Source organism: Phascolarctos cinereus, unplaced genomic scaffold (assembly GCF_003287225.1).
Source record: "Phascolarctos cinereus isolate Bilbo 61053 unplaced genomic scaffold, phaCin_HiC Scaffold_1;HRSCAF=81, whole genome shotgun sequence".
Lineage (NCBI taxonomy): Eukaryota > Metazoa > Chordata > Mammalia > Diprotodontia > Phascolarctidae > Phascolarctos > Phascolarctos cinereus.
The window spans coordinates 109,802,294-109,824,033 of NW_027555514.1; the positions used below are offsets into that span (position 1 = coordinate 109,802,294).

The 21,740-nt window shown below is 38.1% G+C and overlaps 1 protein-coding gene across 2 annotated transcripts in view; it reads right to left on the reverse strand.

Annotated features, from left to right (window-relative positions):
* Positions 1-21,740, reverse strand: part of LRGUK (leucine rich repeats and guanylate kinase domain containing) — a 119,246-nt gene that overhangs the window by 52,530 nt on the left and 44,976 nt on the right. Inside the window, exons 12-16 of one of the 2 annotated variants that reach the window (XM_078153659.1) lie at positions 19,765-19,861; positions 15,500-15,613; positions 11,958-12,159; positions 10,069-10,164; positions 3,152-5,026 (exon numbers count right to left, since the gene is read on the reverse strand). In XM_078153659.1, the coding sequence (XP_078009785.1) occupies positions 3,384-5,026; positions 10,069-10,164; positions 11,958-12,159; positions 15,500-15,613; positions 19,765-19,861 (2,152 nt within the window). In that variant the 3' untranslated portion in view covers positions 3,152-3,383. Of the gene's footprint in view, positions 1-3,151; positions 5,027-10,068; positions 10,165-11,957; positions 12,160-15,499; positions 15,614-19,764; positions 19,862-21,740 lie in introns of those variants that run through there. The other variant, XM_021002352.2, reaches the window with a different exon arrangement.

Genomic DNA, 21,740 nt, shown 5'->3' on the forward strand with positions numbered 1-21,740 from the left:
TATGTGTATGTAGATATGTGTGTATGTATATATGTATACACACACACGTACATAAAAGTTATTTCAGAAGGGAAGGAACTAGCAGTAGTCAGGACCAGGAAAGAGCTCCTGCAGAAATTGGGATTTGAACTGATTCTTGAAAGAAGCCAGGGAAGCCAGTAGGTGGAAGTGAGGAAGGAGAGTGCTTCATACATGGTGGAGATAGCCAGTGCAAAGACACAAAGATAGGAAATGGGGTCATGCGGGAGGAATGGTAATAAAGTCTGTCACTGGATTGTAGAGTGACTTGACAGGAGTAACTGTAAGAAGACTGGAAAGGTAAGCAGGGCCCAGGTTGTGAAGGATTTTGAAAGTCAAACAGAGGATTTTATATTTGGCCCTAGAGGTAACAGGGAGCGATTGGAGTTGATTGACTAGGAGTGAGGGGTGACATGGTCAGACCTGCACTTCAGGAAAATAAATTGGGCAGCTGAGTGGAGGATAGATTAGGGTAGAGACTGACTTGAGGCCAACCAGAAGACTATTTGAGCAGTGCAGATATGAGGTGATGTGGGTCTGTTCCAGGGTTGTGGCTGTGTGAGTGGTGATAAGGGGATACGTATGAGATATTGTGAAGGTAGACTGTGAATGAAGGCTGAGAAGCAACAATCAGATAGAAAGGAGAAGAAGCGAGACCAGTGCTATGAGAAGAACAACAATGTTAAAGGCTGCAGAGAAGTCAAGAAAGATGAGGATTGAGAGTCCATTAGATCTGGCAGTGGAGAGATTAATAACTTTGGAGAGAGCAGTTTTAGTTGAATGATTAGGTCAAAAGCCATATTGTAGAAAGTCAAAAGAGTGATGGGAAAGGAAGTCAAGGCATAGATTGTACATGGCCTTCTTTAGGAGGTTAGCCATAAAAGGGAAGAGAGATATGGGATAATTACTATTGGGAATGGATGGTCCAAATGAGAGAAAAACATGGATGTTTGTAGGCAGGAGAAAATCAGCCAGGCAGAAAGTGAAGATTAGAGAGGGTGGTTATGATAGACGGAGCAGTTTGCTGGAGAGAGAATGGAATGGAATCAAGAGTGCACATACAGGAGTTTGCCTGGGTGAGGAGAAGGGCCACATATTCATATGAAATAGAGGTTAGGGGAGCTAGTGGGAGAAGACATCTCAGTGATGTGATAGGAAGAGAAGAGAAGGGGGAGCTCTAGGTGAATGGCCTCAATTTTTTTTAGCAAGATCAGAAGAGAGTTGGGGGAGGGATGTCATCCTGTTGAGGAAGGATGAAAAGGTTTGGAATAGCTGCTATGGTATTTGAAACTTCAAATCAATTAGGGAGGTATAAAAAGGATTGCTTTTTTTTTTTCCAAGATGGAAGAGATAAAATAGAGTACTTATTTGCATCACAAAATGACTCACAGCAGGAAATGTTTTTAATAGTAAAATCTTCTAGTATATTTAAAATATGATTTGATTTACATGCAAATTGTCAGTAGCATTATCCTCTACATAAACTTGGGCAATTCTATAAAGTCTCCTAGGGCACGGTGCAGGACCTATCAATAGCATCACCAAGCTAAAGATTTTATTTATGCATACGTTACTATAGTCAGTCAAGAAGTATTTTTTCAATTTGCATCCCCATTGCTTAGTACAGTGTCTGGCACAAAGTAAGCATTTAAGAAACGCTTGCTGACTGACCAGCCTGCTAAGATGGTACACCTTAGACATAGGACTTTTAAAAGAGACCATTCTCCCTTGGAATCACTCTCTCACAAGTGACATAGTATGAACTCAGCAGCTTCTAATCCACTATAAGGCTATGTTGGCATACCAACACAACCAGCTTCCAAGGGCAAAATTCACTCAACCACCCAATGATCTTATCTGCATGATACCAAATATCTCCCAGCAAGTTGCTGTGTCCTGTGTTCAACAAATATTTGCTGAATAAATGCAACAACTAGTGTGATTGATGTTTTTTTCCCATCAAATTGGCTGATGTATGTGTTGACTTCAACATTTTTGGCATCACGTAGACATGGCCAAATCAACCTCGGATTCCTAACTAAAGAGAGAAGGGAGGCACTAATAATGAGATGTTTGATCATACAATACCCTTGGAACATAAACAAAAAGAAGAAACCTTCAAGAAAAATATTTCCTTAACTTCTGGTCTACACATTTCTGCTAAATTCCAGTTTCTTTCTTTAAAGATATTGTGGTTCTTGGGGAAGTACCGTTCAGCCTTGGGACCTTTCCTACCCTGACAACTTCAAAATCACAGAAGGGTCACCACTGTTGCCTGAGGTGGATCTCTTAGTGATACAATTCAGAAGAGAATTTCCATAATCATTTTCTCTCTAATGAATAGAAGGAAGTATTTCTGGGGGATAACAGAAGTTCTTCCTGCTTGTGGTCTGCTTTCAGTGACCCCAAGATTAGCCGTATTTGTTGTGAAGCAGGCCAAATCCATCTTCTAGAGTGGTTTTTCTACCACAAGCTGATGAGCCATAATAAATCTGCCTCTCCAACTACACTGTTTCATGCCTACAGAAAGGAATTTGTAGTCCTCCACTGACCTGCCCACATCTTTTCACTCAGTAACACCCCTGGTTTGGGAGCTGTTTCTTCTTTAATTATCTGTAACTGCAGGGTTTAGTTAGGTCTTGGTATCTAGGTCTAGGACTTCCCCTGGCATGAAGCCTTCTTTTGTGGGGTCTCTCTACTTGGGTTGATGGCTGGTTTGGGTAAGGAGCGGTGATCTTATCCTGTGGCAAACCTGCAGAGGTTTCTTGGCTCTGGGCTATCCCATTTCTCCAAGGAGTTCTCTCTTCAGTTTGCTGCTTAGCAGAAGATGCACTGTCTTTATGAGATGATGCTGTAGACCTTCTTGTTCTGGCTGGTCCCCTTTTGATTAGCTTGTGACTCTTTGGCTGACAGCTCAGTTGGGGATAAGCTCTCATTCTCTGGGGGTTCTGCCAAGGTCTCTTTGATCTCAGATTTCCCCTTTGTATAAACCTGCCCCCTTTTTACTGGTTGTTCCTTTGTAACTAAGTTGTCCTCCTGTGCTAACTCTGACAAAAACTTTTTGTTCCAGAGGAATCTGTTTTTATGGACTAGTCCCCTGAGCTCATTGGTGGTTGATAACTGGAACCTCACTGCCATCGTGGGATAAGCTTTCAGGATTCTCTTTCTTTGGGGATGGCTCCCCTTTAGGCACTCGCACCTCTGGAATCAGCTCATTTTTGGTGAGCTTAGCAGGAACTTTTTTGCTGGAATGAAGAACTTTTTGAGTTCTACCTTCCTGTAGCTGGTCAGCACTTGGTTCAGCTTGGGATGGTTCAGGAAGTTCTGATGGAGGGGTTTCCCCCTCCTGATTCAGCCTGGGACCTTCACGGGCTTGGATTGGTGGGTTCTGGAAGTTTTGTGGGATGCTGCTTGTTATGGGCTCCTGATTCCAAATTTGTCTTGTTAAGCTGTGCTGGCCCGTTTGCTGCCTCTCTTTTGAGAGAGGAGGGTTTTTTGGCTTTCACCTGCTGAACGGATTCCTGATTTGGTGGCTTGCCTGAGATCCTCCTACTGGAGGTCAACTCCCTCTGTTGAGCTCTTTTTTCTTTTTTCTGTCTGTGGGCTTGAGGCTGATCTGGACCTTTAGTTTGCTGGATTTCTGAGAAGGGAGTTGGGAGCTGAGGGAGTTTAATTTGATGGGCTTCTTCTTCTAGGATCGTACTGGGGCTGTGGTACAATTGTGGTTCTGGATGGGGAGGACTGATGACAGGGAGCTTTATCTCACTGTCTTTCTCTTCTTGAGCTTTTAGGGAATTATCAGGGAGAGGTAAGTGCATGCTTTGTGAAGGATTAGAATTGAGTGGACTGATGGGAGGAAGTTTGATTTCCCCTTCCTGTGACGGTTGGGGCCTAGGAAGAGGAGTTATGTTTTGGTCTACCATTTGTCCTGAGGCAGATTCCCTGTTGGGTGAATGAGATTTGCTAGGAACTTCCAACCTGGGGGATGGCCTCCTACTTTGGAGAGGAGCTAGCGTTCGGGGCTGTGGTAGTCTGGTAGGAGCCCACTTGTTTGGAGGGAGCAATGAGATTGGGGCATCTTTTTCCTGAGTCTGTTTTTGACCTCTTGGAAGATCTTCAGGGTAAGCGGTACCAACTCGGATGACTTCTGTTTTATGGGTTTCTTCCCCCAAAGGCTCTCTGGGAGATGAGCCAAGCTGCTGTGTTGACTCAGAGTGGGAAGGACTGGCATGAGGGAGTTTTACTTCACCCAGTTCCTCATTTTGGACAGTTTGAGTGCTAGGTGGTAGATTTGGTTCAGACTCTTTTGGAAGTTCAGAATCGGAAGGAAGTGTATCCTCCTTGACTTCCTTATTCAGAGTGGTCTGAGAGCTCGAGGGGGATGGGTCAGATTTCTGTGGAGGCTCAGAATGAGTGGGAGGAGCTTTGGCCTCACCTGATTCCTCATCGTGTTCTTGCTGAGGGCTTTGATATGGAGGTGGGTCTGAGCACTGTGAAATCTCTTGGTGAGACTCACTGGTGGCAGACGGGCCAACATTTTTTGCTCCATCCTGGTTTGGCATGACCTGGCTTTCAGTGGAGCCTGTTGTATGGGCTAATGGTTTCTTATCAGGACTATTCCTGTTAGAATTGACATCTGAGTTTTCGATTTCTTTTCCATTAGTGTGTTTCTGATTTAGGGGTAAGTCTTGGAGCTCTGTGGGCTTAGGATGGTTATCAGCTTCCTTTTCTTGGGCTGGCTGGCGAACATGAGGTAAATGTGGGCTGGAATGTTGTGAAGGATTTTGATTGTTGGAAGGGACTTTTAGCCTATGGGTCTCTCCCTCCTGAGTCATCTGATGGTTCTGGGAAGGAGTTAGGTTCTGGTTTTCAGGTACCTTTTCATGACTCTGTACCCCAAAGGGAAATTCTGTTAAAACACCTTCTGCTTCCAGTTTTGCCAAACGCCTTGGGGATGGAATTAGGAATGATGGCATCCCATTGAGAGTCCTCCTGCTGGAGGGTGGTCCTGCTTTAATATAAACAGAAGTTAGCTAAAAACAAAGTCATAGAAACACACTATAATTACAGAAATTCTAATAGTACAGAGAACCATTCTTACATCTAATATATTTAGATTCTTCGAAAAATAGAACCAAGCTAACATTAGAAACATAGGCAAAACCAGCCATTGCTTCTTGAAAATACTCAGAATCTAGAATTTTCTTTTCCAGGAAATTGTAAAAAAATAAATTTTAACTGAGAAAATTAATATTGAATGTAGAAAAACAAAGATGCTCATTTACAGGCATACATGTTATATATAGTTTTAGAAGTGATCAAGAAAATTTTCCCAAGGATTTAAAAGGATGAGGTCTCACCACCTTGAAAGGAGGTAGGGATCAGTCACCACTTAATCTGTTGACTTGCATATGCCATAGGATGTATATGTGACTTGGAAGTCTTATAATAGAAAGCTTAGGTGTTCAAGTCCCAAATGCTTCAACCTCAAATACAGAGTTCCTAGTGCTCCTCCTGATATTCACAAGAAACCCTTTGCTGTCTTCTATAGAGAAAGGACTAGCATTACCCTTTTCCCTCAAAGCCAATCCAGATATCCATAGTAGCACTTGAAAGCAGTAACTTCAATGAGGAGGACAAAGAGTCTTTCAATCATCATGGCGACTGATATTATGAGGGGCTCTTGATTCAGAGAGAAAAGTCCTGTGATCAAAATTATCTCCAAATTCAAACCAAGTTTAGTATGGAAAACCATGACAAAGTGGTGGCCTCATAGCCATTCTTGGAGATTACTCCAGTTAAGACCCAGTTACTAAGATCCATAACCAAATTAGGGAGGGAGGAAGTGAAGAAGGAAGAAAGGAAGGAAGCTAGGAAGTAAATATGGGAGGGAGAGAGGGAACAAGGAAGGAAATGTAGTCATTAATGGATCAAATTTGACGTGAAGAGAGCTTTCTAATAGAGAGACTCAGGGATCTATCCTTGGCACTGTATTTACTGACATTTTTCCTGGTGGTTTAGATTAAGCCATCAATGGTCAGCATAGCAAATTTGTAGAGACATAAAGATGAGAGACAGGCTAACACAAAGAAAAACATCATCAGGCTCCAAAAATATCTCACAGGCTAGAATAACAGGATACATTTAGTGAAATAAGGGATGAAGATAAAGCTCTACACCTGGGTTCCTAAAATCAACTTGTCAAGTAAACGATAGAAGAAGCAAATTAGACAACAGTTCGTGTGGAGGAAAAAAGGGTGTGCTATTGAATTGCCAACTCAATATGAGTCAGCTATAAAATAAAACAACATGAAAGCCCTAATGTTCTCCTCAAGTGCATTAAGAAAATTGTAGCATCTCTAGTGAGGGAAACAACAATCCAACTGTACTGTAATTTGGTCACATCACCCCTGCATTACTGGATTCCCCTCTGGATGCTACATTTTAGAAAGTACATTGGTAAGCGAAAGAGAATTCAGAGGAAGCTAGCCAGGATAGTTAGAGGACTGGAGACTATACCATACCAGGACCAATTGAAAAAACTGGAACTATTCAGAGTAGATAAGTAGTGGGGGAGGGGAGGATTGGAGGAAGGGTAGGACATGATAATTGTCTTCAAACATCTTAATACAGGAATGGGATTAAATTTATTTTGATTTGGACCCAGAAGGTAAGATTAGATGTAATGGGGGGGGGGGAGGTAGGAAATTGCTCCAGGGAAGATTTTGGCTTAATTTAAAGAAAAACTTTCTAACAACCAAAGCTGTTCACAAGTGGAATAGGCTGCTTTGGGGGTATGCCTTGGGAGTAGTGGGTTTGCACTCCAGAAAATTTTCATCAGAGGCTGGATATTTGGGACATTGTAAATATGACTAGATTCAGGCATAGATTAGACTGGATAGTCTCTGAGATTCCTTCCAGTTCTGAAGTTCTCAGACCACTATGGGCTTAAGAAGAACCACCAAGTCCAGATGGTCTGATCCTTTATTCTTAGCATTGGGATAAATTGGGTGCCTCTTAAATTGGAGATGTCAATTAGCTTTCTCATTAGATTCCTAGAATAAAGTCTTAGAGATAAAAGAAGCCCTAGAGATCATCTAATTTGTGAGCTGTCAATTTTTTAAGACAAAAACTTTTTTGTAATATTCTTAGAATGAAACCTCTAATTGTCCCCAAGCAACTGCTTAAAATATATGTTACAGGCAAATTAGTCATCTGCATTGTGAAGGGAGATTCCACACTAGTAGTTCTCCATACCATTTAAATCATAGGTCTAGAACTGCCCCCCTCCCAAATTCTAAGAGTATGTAATTTTGAAAAGTCACATTATATTTTATAAAAATAGATTTCTTCAATTGATGTCAGAGATTTTACACCAACCTCATCTGTATTGCTTTATATATTTTATTCGTTTATTTAATGAACACAAATCAGTACAATACAACACAATAGAAAGACCAAATAATCATTATTTATTATCTTCAGAAGGCCCTTGTTACAATGCACAAGTGTGACCTAGGCTAGGAGGGCCTTGAGGAGCTGCTAGTAATTAGCCTTCTCCTATAAGCACATTAGTCCAACGAATTTATCAGATGAGCTAATTGTTGCCCTGGAAGGCAGGGGAAACTTGCTCCTGAAGTATGAGAGGAGAGAGGAAGGTAAGAGGAGGAAAGCATGGTAGCAACAAGTTCTTGGTTGAAGGAGAATTGGCCAAATGTGGACAATGGCTAAGAAGAGAAGAGTAGGTCCAAGAGGGACCTCTGTGGTTTAGCAGAGTTAAGAATTTTCAGCCTGAACATCATTGATATCCTGAGCTAGGCATTCATTATCTATAGCACTTAACATGCTTTAATGAGATGAGTCAGTAGACTTCTTCTAGTTTGGCTAACAGAACTCAACCTATGTACCATGTCTTGAGAACATGCAATTCATGATATACCACTTTCTGACCTAGTCCAGAACCTTTAGCTGTCCCATATCTATTTTCTGGCTTACTAGTTTGAAATAATCTGGCAACATCAAATCAACTCTTTGGCTAGTTTTGAATTTTGAATAATTTTTACATGTATAATTTTATTATATTATCCTCATATTGAGGATCTGAGTCAGTTGTTCAAAGACTCATTTAGAACCACGAATTCTGCCAGGCCAGAACGAAAACAAATGGCAAGATATATAGAGAGAAATGATGAAAGGGCATCTGAATACATTAAAATTAGTATATGCAGGATCAGGAAGCACATATTTAACTCACTTTAGTTATTTTCATGACAAATATTTTTAGGCCTTTGTGCTATGGAAATTTTGGTTAGCTTACGGATTTCCTGGACCAGTTGAACAACAACAACAAAAAGTTTATTTTTAAATGCTGTCATTGTTCAAAAGATCTGAAAGTTTGTCATTCTACTTTATTTTCAACTATTATTTTATCCATGACTAAAAAGGGATATGAGCAAAATCTTAATTTTCTCCACTTAGACGAGGTTGACTTACCCTGTTTAAAAAAAACTCAGAACCTTCTGACTACTACCACTGATAACACTGCCCCCCCGAATTAGCTTCATTATTCATTATAAATTACTAATACTAACTAATTCTTGCTGACATTTATAATGCCTTACAGTTTACAAAGTATTGTACATGCATTATCTCAATTGATTCTCACAACACCCCTATGAGCTAGGCAATACAAGCATAATTAACTTCATTTTACAGAGAAGGAAACTGGGTCTTAATGATCATCTTGTCCAACCATCTTTTGTTTTTTTGAAAGGAAGAAGAATCTGGGGGCCAGAGAGGTTAAGGGACTTACATAAGGTCACACAGCTATAATTTGCCCTTTAAATTAACCTCATCTTCATTTTCAGTGCATGACAGCAGCTTATATAGTGTTGATATTCTGAGCCTCCAAGCAAAAAACATAGACAGGGGCCCTTTACCCTTTGTTAAATGAAAAATACAAAAATACCAGCTGAAAGGGCATCTCCTTTATGAAGTTCTTTGAAATATAGGGGCTATTTAGTATTGATACCTAAGGAGAAATAAGAAGAAAGCAGCTGGCCTGTGGTACCTCCTACCTCTAACTCCAGCTTTTTCTCTATGATACAATCTTCAAATAGACTAGAGCCACATGACTAATTAATTCTTAACAAACTAAGCAGATAATTCCTATAAATTTAGAAGGTTTGGTGAAAGTCAATACAAGAATCATAGGACCATAAAATTTTAGAAATGGAAGGGATTTAGACATTATCCAACTCCTTCATTTTACAGATATAGAAACTGAGGCCCATAGATGTGAAACAATCTGCTCCCTCAGTGGGGAAATTGAAATGTGAGCCCAAATCTTTTGACTCCTGATCCAATCCTCTTTCTACCACACCGTATTATGCATAAATATCTTAAAGAATTTTAATAGTCGCTGATAATATTTTGTAAATAGCTTTATTAAGTGACATATGAAGGCTACTTTCCACTATACCCTGAAATTGCCTGTGTTTTTTAGATAGATCAAAAAGAAAGGGGTGATGGAAAGGGAAGTTGATTTGACCAGACTATTGAGAAGTGCAAAGGTGTCATGCAGGGAAATACCTGTACTGTCAAGGAAGCTGATTTCCTCTAAAGCTCATGTCTAAATAAAGAGCTTACCTGACCAGGCAATGATCCACCTACCCTCTGCTGCATTGTTCAACATAATCCTCACTGTGTTTCAGTAGGGTTCCATTACAACAGTGAGGTAGACCAGAGTTAAAGTCAAACTTCCTCAGAATTGGTGACTCAAATAGCATAAATGTTGGGAAAACATTACCACAACCCAAAAAGCAATCTAGGAACTGGAAAGGGTAACTAACTTTCCAGATTTGCCCAAGGTCACTTGAGTCATGGGGGCTTCCATGTTACAGTCCAAAAATCACAGAAACTGCCTTTAACCTGGTTACTTCTCTTGGAGGACTAAATGGATATAATTAATTTACATTTTTTTGTTTGAAAAAGAAAAAAAAATTAGTATTGGCATCTAAGGAGCACAGTTTGAGATGATATTTATATTACCTTCAGTGCCGGGTATGATGCTATCAAGATGGTCAGACAAAGCAAGGTATTGTCTAATGAGCTCACACAGTTTCTGGTATGCAAGATTCATATCATCTACCGGTAAAAGAGAAAATATATTTTAAGGCAAAAAGTATGTAAAAACTGTAAATTCTCAATTATTAATGGTAATGGAGAAATAATCACAAATTTTAATCAAATCTCCCATCGAGTCTTCACCTGGGCTATTACTAAGTAATGCTTAATAACAGTTAATAGTCTATTTTTTGTCAGGAAAAGGTACATCTATTATCTGAGGACCAGTCTAGCTAAGTTCCTAAAGATCCATCACCAGGTTGGCAATGGGGCGATGAATTTGAGGGTCATGGTATATCACACTTCTATACAGTTGATTTCTACTTTGATATGCCAACAACATGTCTCACATTTGTCCCCTTCTCTCTCTTCGTGTGGTCACCACTCAAGTTCAAGACATCACTTTTTTTCTCATCACTTTTCACTTAAATTATTAAGATAGAATCCAAATTGTTCTCCCTGCCTCAAGTCCAGTCCATCCTCCTATCTCCTACCTATCACTTACTTGGCTGACAAAGCAATTTTCTTAAAGTGTAGGTATGACCATGTCTCTTTTTTGCTCAATAAACTCCAATGGTTCCTTATTACCTCTAAGATCGAGTAAAATCTCTTATGTTTGTCATTTAAAACCCTTCACAACCTGACTCCATACTACCTTATAAATTACTACCAAGGATCAAGGTATATGTGGACTTGTTTGTGGGACTCATCAAGGTCTTCTAAGACTTGCCTTCTATTTCATCCCCTGCAACAAATGTTGGTGGGAAAGATGCAGTTATTCTCAGGGTTGTTCTTTTGCTTTATGTGAGTCATGAATGCTATAGGATGACCCAGAGTCCCTACGAAAAGATGATTCTTAATGCTGTTGAGTGTGTGATGTAACCAAATGAAACCCTAAATGCAAACTTAAATGCAAAATGCCTTGATTTGCCTCTGTGAGAAAAACCTGTAAGCTGTCCTTTCAGTTAGCTAGAACTATTTTATGTCTTCTGGTCTCATTTATGATAAAACTATCATCATGGCTATGGTTCAGATTCTCATTTTTCATTGCACAAAGAGCTCAAATTTAGATTACCAAGAGTTAAATTAATATCTGAAGCTCTCTAAAACCTGTGGGATCCTTGGCACCATCTGCCCCCTTTCCTATTATTACATAGTACTCAGTATAGAAGCAAAAAGGCTGAGCATCATTTCATATGTTATATCTGCTTCATGGATATGGCCCCCAAAATTCATCACCTTGTGGTCACCTTATTGGTAACGTGTTTCTCCATATTTAGCTAGGCTAGTTCATAGATAGCTATCCTGTTGTTAGAACTGTATTTGAAGCCTTTTCTTGCTTGCTAGAAACAGCCAGGGATTATACTCTTTTGGGCACAACCTTTGAGAACCCAGGGTCAAGTTCATGCCAAAATGAGGCAGCAGAACAAGACTTTTCTGGAGGTTTCACATTTTCACATATATTATCTGAATTTGTTGATTTCAAAACATCTCAATGGTTGTAGGAAGAGATTAGTGTCACCACTCTAATTTTACAATCTAGGATTTTAAGGCACAAGGACATATGGAATACACAATAAGTGAAGAGTACAGAATCTTCATCTCTAACCATATTAACTAATAATAAAGATTTGGAATGTACAGTTACTAGTCACTATGTGTTAACAGGGCTAGACTGCAATACTATTATTCAATGTTACAAGGAATATTTATGGCTTTGCCTAAGAATTCTCCTGACATAGAACTTCTAAATCAGTTGCTTCTCAATTCCAAAATAAAAGTTACCAATTTTTTTTTTCACAAAAGTTACTTACCTGTATTGATCAATGCATCAAAGTAACCTGGATTATCTTGATTTATTCTAACATAATAATCAACTCTCGAGACAGAAAATTCAATCTCTGAACGACTAAAGAGCCCCATTCTCCGCAAATTCCCTTCATATTTTTCTTTGTTCATTGGCACTAGCAGAATATATCGAGGCTCAAAGTAGGAATGTTTCAAACTTCTCACGCCCTTTGAGATGAAAGAGAAAATGAATGAACTTGAAGACAATGATAGATAATTCACCTGATCAGATAACTAAGTGAAGTGTCTTCAGAGAGTATATATTAAAATAGTTTTTATTTTATTTTATTTTATTATCATGAAATTAACTGTCCCTCATGGAACATATCAAACTATGGTGAACCAGATGAGACTACCTGAGTGCTTTCCACACAAATATCCAGTTAAATCATTGTCGGGACGAATGAACTCACTCTCCAAAACTTGAATTGGCAACGTGCAGAACTTGATCAACTTATGCCAATGGCATTATAGAAACAACAACAGTCTTGTGGCACCCTAGACTCTTGTTTAAATGGCACTTTGAGCGGTGCAATGGTGCTTGTGAATGCCAGGGAGTGGGGGAGGAACATGCTTTGATGAATATGCAGCCCTTTATTTCTGGTAGCAGTGTTGGGAAGGGAGAGATCTATTTTTGCTGCACATTATGAGCTTATTCCCATAACTATTAGCCATTGATGTGGCCCAATAAAATGTTAAGATTAATCTAGGTTTCCCACATGTCATTTTTAATCCTGGGCAGGATTGGGGGGATGGTAAAGGGTGGCAGAAGCAACAAATATCAAAGGGGGAAGGCAAATTAAGGGAAAAGGGAGACTTGTCCTGCCAGAACTCAATTTATACTCTGAACCATTATTAAAACTGGTAAGATATAAAAAATTAGGGAAAAGCTTCAGTAGAACAGGTTAGATAATCAAGGTATATAATCAAACACATAGTAGAATAGTATCTGATAAACTCAACATAAAATGTTATAACTGAGGAAGAAATTAATCAACAAAAACTGTTGGGCAAATTGGCTAATATTTTGACAAAACATAGGAGATGACCACCATTTCATATCATTCTTACTTTAAAACATAAAAGATCCATGACTTTATCAATCTGGGCATTTCTTCAACCAGGGGTTATTAAAATGTTTTTTAGTACTGATGTGGCATTTATCACCCTGGCAAATATGATTATAAGCATCTCTAAGATGAGATAGGTTGGTCCTTGCATCCCAAACCCAGACTATTACTGCTCCCATAATTAAAATGTTTCTAGCTTGGTAGGACAGGCAGTGCCTGAGCTCTGCTGACAAAACTTTTGATAACCCAAGATCACTATCACACAATGATGAGGCAGTAGAGTGGGACTTTCATAGTCTATCAATGACTATCAAAGCTCAATAAGTTCAAAATGGATTTTATACACACACACACACACACACACACACACACAAATTTGTAAAAGTTAGAGAATAATGGAAGGTCATTGATTTTTCAACTGTAGTTTGGTGAAAAATTCTTTACCATCTATGACTTATTAGAAAAGATAAGGGTCCAAATTGGTGAATTTCACTATACATACATACATGTGTTTGTGTATGTGAGTATGTGTGTGTATCTTTTGTGACAAAAACTATTTGGAATAAAAAAGAAGCAAATTAGGGGGAAAAAACTATTTGTAAAAAGCATCTCTGAAAAAATCTAATATCCAAGATCTACACTGAAATGACAAATTCATAGCCATTCTCATGGAATTACTGTGGTTGTGTTCAGAGGAAAAAGATACATCTACACAAAAATATTCCTAGGAGCGTTATTTGTAATAAGAAAAAAGTTTAAAAGCAAGTTCTGTGTACAAGAATTGGAAAATAACTGAACAAATTGTAATATGTGAATGTATTTGAATATTATTACATCATTAAAATGGTTATGAAGACTATTAACAAAAAATTGGGCACTGGACATGAAGTCAGGGATGTGGGTTCAAATTCCATGCCAGTTAATAGGTATTTGAGCCTGAGCAAGTCACTTCTCTGGGCTGCCTCAGTTTCCTTAGCTGTAAAATGAGGGGGTTGCACTCAATGGCTAGTAAGCTCATTTCCAACTCTATAGCTATGTTTCTATAATCTCATGAAGTGATACAGAAAAGCATAACCAAAAGAAAAAGAATTACACTGACTATAATTGTGTAAATAGAGTTGGCAATAACCAAAACAAAATTTAGATAAAAGTATGGGAAAGAGTTTCAGAAGGGATCATGAAAACAAATGGGGTGATCGAATTACCTCTCAGTTCAAGTTACTATATGTACTTTTTTGGTGTTTGTTTTAAACAATTTGTAAATAACAGAAGGTTATGGTTACGTGTGCTATCTCTTTATTTTGTCATATTGTGTTTTTTTCTTTTTTCTTCTTGTTCATATATTCTAATATTTCTATTTGTCAATAGAAGTCATACTATGTTAGATTAAAAGAATGGCTCAGTCTGTTAAATTCAACAGTATTTTTACTGATTTGATCAAAATTATTCAGTGAGTTTCATTATTCCTAAAATACACATATTGTATGATTCAAGTTGACTAAACCATTTTTAGTGCTTCTGTAGTATGGCCAAAAATCCATATTTTTTATAGCTAACAAACTATTCTACATCACTGTTCAATTTAAAAAATTCATTTGGCCCATACAACTATGGATGTTTGTTCATGTGCTCTACTATTTACAAAACTGGACTGCCTCTAGTCTAGATGAATTCAAAGTCCCTTCCAGTAATAAAATTCTCTATTGAGTTCAAAACCATGCTCAAAAATTATATGTAATGCTAAGATAAAAATTTAAAAGATAAAAAACAACAACAAAACCCAGCTTCTTAAAGCTTTATACCAGAAGCAGTTTATAAAATAGTCTGCTATTAAAGAAAAGTCTTTGTATACAGAATCAAGTCACAGACAAATAGGCAAACATTAACCTTCCCTATGTTGATGGATTCCAATAAAACGTGAAATTAGACAAAATAGGGAACAGTTAATTCTGTTGACAATGGAAGCCACTGGGGCTCAGGAACTAGCTCAGATTGTGGTTCAACAAATGGATCAAAAGTTCATAAGCCAGATGACACTGCAGTCAGGTGTCTGAATGGTAAGATAGGGTTTGGCCATACTAAGTATATTGTGAAATTACATTGGTCAGACAAATGCGATATGAGGTATGCCTTTATTTGATGTGAGAGAGCAGGAATGAGCTCTCCCCAAACAAAATGAAACCAACAAAATATATAGCAGACCTAAAGAAAAGGAAGGAAGCTGTCAGGGAAACATTCAGATTGGGGAAAGACAACTCTGGTATTACTGAATTGTGATTGCATTGTTATCCCAGTAGAATACACACTCCTTGAGAGCAGAGATTATATTTTACACTTTCTTGTAGCTTTCATGACTGCCTGATTAGAGGGCTAGCTCAATAAATATTTGCTGCTTGATTGAATGAAGAAAAAAACAACAAAGGAAGAAAAGCACTTACCTCAATTTCCAAATGAACACAGCTTGCCAGACCATCTCTTGCAATCCCTTCTATAGTATCCCTACTTAGTCCATAATTATCCTTGTTATACTGATATGTCAAAATAAATTTTCCCTGAAACTCAAAAAATAAATCATTTTGGGGATGGAAATTTCTTCTATAGAGAATTCTAATATAAGCACAATGCCCTGGTACCTCTAAATTCTGATATCAGACCCCATAAGCATTTCAGAAATTAACAATTCTGCGGTACTAGTGAATCATAGTAATCTTAGATGTCATTTATTCCATTTTAAACACGAATCCATTCTCCAACATTTTCAACAAGTGTTAATAAGGTTTTAAAAAAATTATATTAAACTAAAATATGCTTCTCTGCAACTTCATTCACTGGTCCCATTTTTGGTCTTGGGGTCAACCAAAACATGTCTAAATCACTTTTCATAAATAAGTCCTTCAAATACTTAAGTATAGAACGGTGGAGTCTGAATGTATATCAAAGCATATTATTTTCAGTTTCTTTATTCTTTTCATGGTTTTTTTCCTTTTGGTCTGTTTCTTTTTTCATGACATGACTAATACGGAAATATGTTTTACATGATTGCACATATACAACCAATTTAAAATTCTTAACTTTTTAGGGAGAGGGGGAGGAGGAGGGAGAAAAGGAGGAAATTTGTTACTCAAAATTTTTTAAATGAATTTTAAAATCTGTTTTTACATGTAATTGAAAAAAATACTATTTTTAAAAAGAAAAAAATAAATATTTTCATTTCATTTGTAAACAAACAAACAAAAACCAAATACTTAAGGATAGCATTTATATTCCCCTCGTCTTTCCCTTTTCAGGTAAATATTCTAGTTTTTTTCCAACTAATCCTTCTCTGGCCCAGCTTTAAGAGCCTTGACTATTTTGGTTACCTTTCTCAGAATTCACTAGAATGCCTACCAATATGGTGCCCAGAACTGACTACAATGTTCAGAATGATTCCGACTAGGACGAAGGACACTCAGATATTCAAACAGATCTGTGATATCAACCATGTGCATGTTTCCTCCAGAGATGCAAGCTGCAATTCACCCATGGCTCCCCACTCTATTTAACTCATCTGTGTCCTCTCAGAGCTCATCATAGCGGGTTCACCCAAAGGGCTAGTGACCTTTCTCACTTTCTTCTGACGTTGTGAGAACACCAAGAGAGCACCCAAGCTGTTTAACAGCTATCTATTACTCTTGCTTAACCAGCCCATCTCCTCTTTTCAATCACATATTATTCTGATGATATTCTTTTTTTTAATATTCCTTTATATCAGACAATCATACTGAAGAACATCTTGATACTGTAGTAGAACTTAGTCAAAATATGTTAATGTGGATTATGAAATTATATTGGTCAGGGCAACAACATAAAGAGTTTGCCTTTACCTGATGGAAGGAAGTAGAAGTGAAGAGCTTTCTAAAGTAAAATTGAGCTCATTAACTTTTTAGCTACCATGTTACACAGCTAACTCACATTGAGCTTACGGTCCACTAAAATCACCAATGTGTATTGCTGTCTAGCCACATCTCCTTTATGGCATGCCTGTGTAACTGAGTTTTTGAATGTCAAATGTGAGTCTGCATGAATACTCAGATGCATCTGATATTGCCTTGGCATGAATGCTCTGCCCATCAGTGCTGATTACCTCCACACCTTACCTCATTCTTCCCCATGACTTTCGAGAAATCTTCTACAGAAGATTCACCTGCTGACCTGGAGATCATTGTCTGCTTCTTTTCATATCTTTTCACAGCATAAAAGGTAGCAGGACAGCACACAGGCTCCCTCTACATTGTCTCTCACCCTTACTGTATGATTGGCCTACTTCTTATTCTGGTCCCTGATGATGTCTTTTATGCCACTTCTTACCCACAAATTATTGTTTGTTAATACCTTACAGCCCATTTATATCTACAATGTATCTCATTGTCCTTTGTATCACTTGCAATTTTGATTCTTCCAAGAGCATAATGTTTCATCATTCACAATATCACTGGAAGAATATGGCTGTTCAAGTACAGCAGCAAGCAGCTTAAAATAATTGAAAGCACTGTACAATTTCCTTAATGTAATCTAGTCTTATACTATCATTACCATTCAGTTCTATGCCCTGATTACTGTTTATTTTTGGCACTTGTCCAGGATATCCATATATATGTGTATATATTCACACACACATTACATGTATATATATACGTATAACACACATATATGTATGTATCTATATATTTTTCTATCAAGCTTACAACTGCACTAAGATTCTTGGGATGTCCTATATATACATATACATATGTACATGTATTTATGTATGTGTATGTGTATATGCATATGTTATGTATGTATATACAGGGGGCATTTTTATAGGGGCAGCTAGGTGGGGCAGTGGATAGAGCACCAAGCCTGGAGTCAAGAAGGACTTTGTTCAGATCCAGCCTCAATACTTCCTAGCTACGTGACCCTGGGCAAGTCACCTAACCCCATTTTTGCCTCAGTTTCCTCATCTGTAAAATGAGCTGGAGAAGGAAATGGTGAACCACTCCAGTATCTTTGCCAAGAAAACCCCAAATGGGGTCATGCAGAGTCAGACATGACTGAAACAACTGAACAATAAGAACACATATACACATAAGCATATATTTACTAACTCATTGAGATACCTGTTGATTTGTATACCAAAAGCTAGGTAATATGATTTTTAATCCACTTTGTTTTTTACAGTGTGAGTGGTTAAAATGACCTTTTCTGAGTTATTAACTCAGTTATTGTTCAGTTATTAACTGAAGAAAATCTGTAGAGTGTTCTGGGGAACCAATGTAATTATTACAATGGCATCTATGAAATCGAAAAACTTTATCAGAGAGAGAATCTTTTATCCTTTCGGAATCTGTGTGGGACGCCTCTGTGAGATTGGCAATGAGCCTGACTGAGTGCATGCTTCCCTATCTTCTACCTCATTTGAAGTCAACATTCAGTGGGTCATTAGATAAAATCATCTCAATAATAGCTGTTGTCTTTGCAGCTTCAAAGTTGTAAGGAATGTGGCCATGTTTCCCATGGCTACACACTCCAGTTGTGACTCAGGAATACTGTTTGGTAGAAAACATGTAAGCTATAAAGAAAAAAAGTGCAGTGCAAGGTGGGGAATGGATCCCTCTGGTCTCATAGTCGCTTTCCCAGAGCCACACGATTCCTTTATTCTTGCTCAAGGGACAACTTCAAGAGTGTACAGTTACTTTGGAGGATAAATATATTTGCAGTAATCTCTATTTGCTGTAAATACATATTTGCAACAAACATAGATTGAGTCATAGTAATTAATTGTATGAATAGTTTTGAGGGGCAGCTAGATGGCACACTGGATAGAGCACCAGCCCTGGAGTCAGGAGGACCTGAGTCCAAATCCAGCCACAGACACATGAAACTCACTAGCTGTGTGACCGTAGGCAAGTCACTTAACCCTGATTGCCTCGGAGGGGGAGGGAGAAAGAATAGTTTTGATAACACGGCATTGCATGAATATGTAATAATAAAGTTGTAGGTTCCCCCCCCCCAAAAAAAGAGTATAGTCTTTGGAGACTCATTCTGCATATGGATATAAAGTCAAGCTCTTAGAGATAAGTGTATGGTGTGTAATTACTGATGGCTGGAATGATAGAATTGCCAAAATAGACATGAAATCTCACGTGAGCAAGATTATACTGAGCCTACCTGAGGCAGTTTTATGAGGGAGAGCTTTCACCTGGTTGGGAATTTAGGTCACACAAGGAATAAAAGATACTTTAAATATGGCTATCTAAGGGCTTCTCTCCCCATAGGTAAACTCCACAACAGTTAAGTTCTCTGCATCTCTGGAAACATGAGGATAAGAGAGTACAGACAAAGCAGATTGAGTTTTGTCTAAAAGCTTGCATAGGTCTGTGAGATTTAGAATGTCCTGTTAATACAGAATACAAAGACCCTGTCTCTGACCATATAACCAAAGCCTTGTGCATGGGTTAAGCCATAAGCATTAAATTATGTCTGGTAGAATTTATCTACACTGAAGGCATAAAGCCCAACTAGTATCAGGTATATCAGATGCAGAGAAACCACAGCAGTATTTTCTTAACACGTTAAGAATCAATTTTCCTAAAACATGAGAAGCATTCAAATAATAATATATTCATCATTGAAAACAATACTGCAGACAAGATTACTTCTTTCCCGAAATACCCAGAATTCTTACCAAGTATCGCATTTCATCAAAAACTTCAGGAGAAACAAAATGATAATCAACTCGGTCCCCTTCCCCAAAGTAGGGCAGTCTTGTGGTATGACAGGCACTGAAAGACATAAAATTATTAATTTAACCAGTTTCCATTACATTAAAATGTGATGAAAAATGAATGGTTAAAGCAATTTTTTTTGAGAAAATCCAAATTTGAATTTTAAAAAAATGATTAAGATTTAAACTCTTTGATTCTATGTAAGCAGATTACTCTTATTATGGATTCAGGAAATTGCTGGTCTTTGTTATCATTAAGCCTTATGGGCCAATATTGCAGTACAATAAAATCACAAGAGGTAGAGAGCCCTTTATCACAGAGGGACCTTAGGGGTTATTTTGTTGAACCTCCACCATAAATATGAATCTTCTCTATACATTCATGTCACAGCCGGCCCTTTCTTGAAGACCTTGGAATCTTAGGCAAGCTGTATGTGTTTCATCTTAGATAGAATAGAAGTAACTTTATCTACTTAAGAAGGTTGTGATGTTTATGTTCTGTCTACTTCTCAGTCAGTTGACATTTTTTTGGATCCCAGTTCTTTAGGAGCATGCTTAGTTCTTAGGATCCTAAGGTTTTTGAGCTGGAAGAGTCCTGAGAGGTGATTGAGTCAAACCCCCTCATATCTGATGAGGAAACAGCTCACACAGGAAGCGGCATCTCCCCTTCCTACAAAAACTTATTATTGACCTTGCTACTCATCTTTGGCTACCATCTTATGTCTTACATTCATTTTAATGCATTTTAGTGCAAAAAAGAGTGGTTTACTTCACTGCTTCCATTTTCTCACTACTCACGTGTTCCTCAAAACCCTTCACAATCTGCCTTCCATGCCCAACTACTCCACCAAAGCCTTTCCTTCATGATCCCAATGGCATCCTTGTCACAAAATACAAGGCTTTTTCCCCATTCATCCTCTTTTCATTTCTCCACAGGATTTGGCACTGTTGATAACCTCCCCCTGGCCCCCAACTCCTCTTTTTCCTTGATACTCTCTCCTCCTTTGGCATACTTGACATCGCAGTCTCATGATTCCCCTCCTACCTCTCTCACTGTTTTCTTCTAGGCCTCCACGGATGCTTCCTTATCCTTCTCCTGTCCCATAAATGACTCCTTGCTACCACTTGTTAATAACACTAATAGTAATTGAGTAGTGCCTTATGCTTTTCTAAAACATTTCAAATGCACTCTCTTGTTGAGTCCTCATTCCAAACTTCTCAAGCAGACAAGGCACATAGTATTCCTATTTTATCTAGGATGAAACTTAAATATAACTTTTCTCATAGCTAACCCTAGAATGCAGGTCTCATAACTCAACTGATGGCCTTTTCCCTATATATGCTTCTTCCCTATACTGCTTCTTTTGTTGCTGTGTGTTCTGGGGATCCCCAACTAATTCTGATAGCGTACTATGCAAAAAAAAAAAGTCAATTTAAAAGGTAAATCTTTCAGGTGGAAAAACAACCTAAAATATTTTTCCATACTATTATACTATGAGCAACGATGAGCTGCAGACTTCAGAGATCAGGAAAGACTTATGTGAACTGATGCTGAGTGAAGTGAGCAGAACCAGGAGAACATTGTACAAGTGACAGCCACATTGTGTGATGACTAACTTTGATAGACTTATCTCTTCTTAGCAATATAAGGATCTAAAAAAAACTCCAAAAGATTCATGATGGAAAATGTTGTCCACATCTAGAAAAAGAACTATGGAGTCTGAATGCTGATCAAAGCATATTATTTGCTCTCTCTCTCTCTCTCTCTCTCTCTCTCTCTCTCTCTCTCTCTCTCTCTGTGTCTCTCTCCTCTTTTGTTTCTTCTTTCTCATAGTTTCTCCCATTGGTTCTAATTCTTCTTTACAACATGACTAATGTGAAAATAGGTTTAATATGATGTATATGCTGAGCCTATATCAATTTACATGCCCATTTGG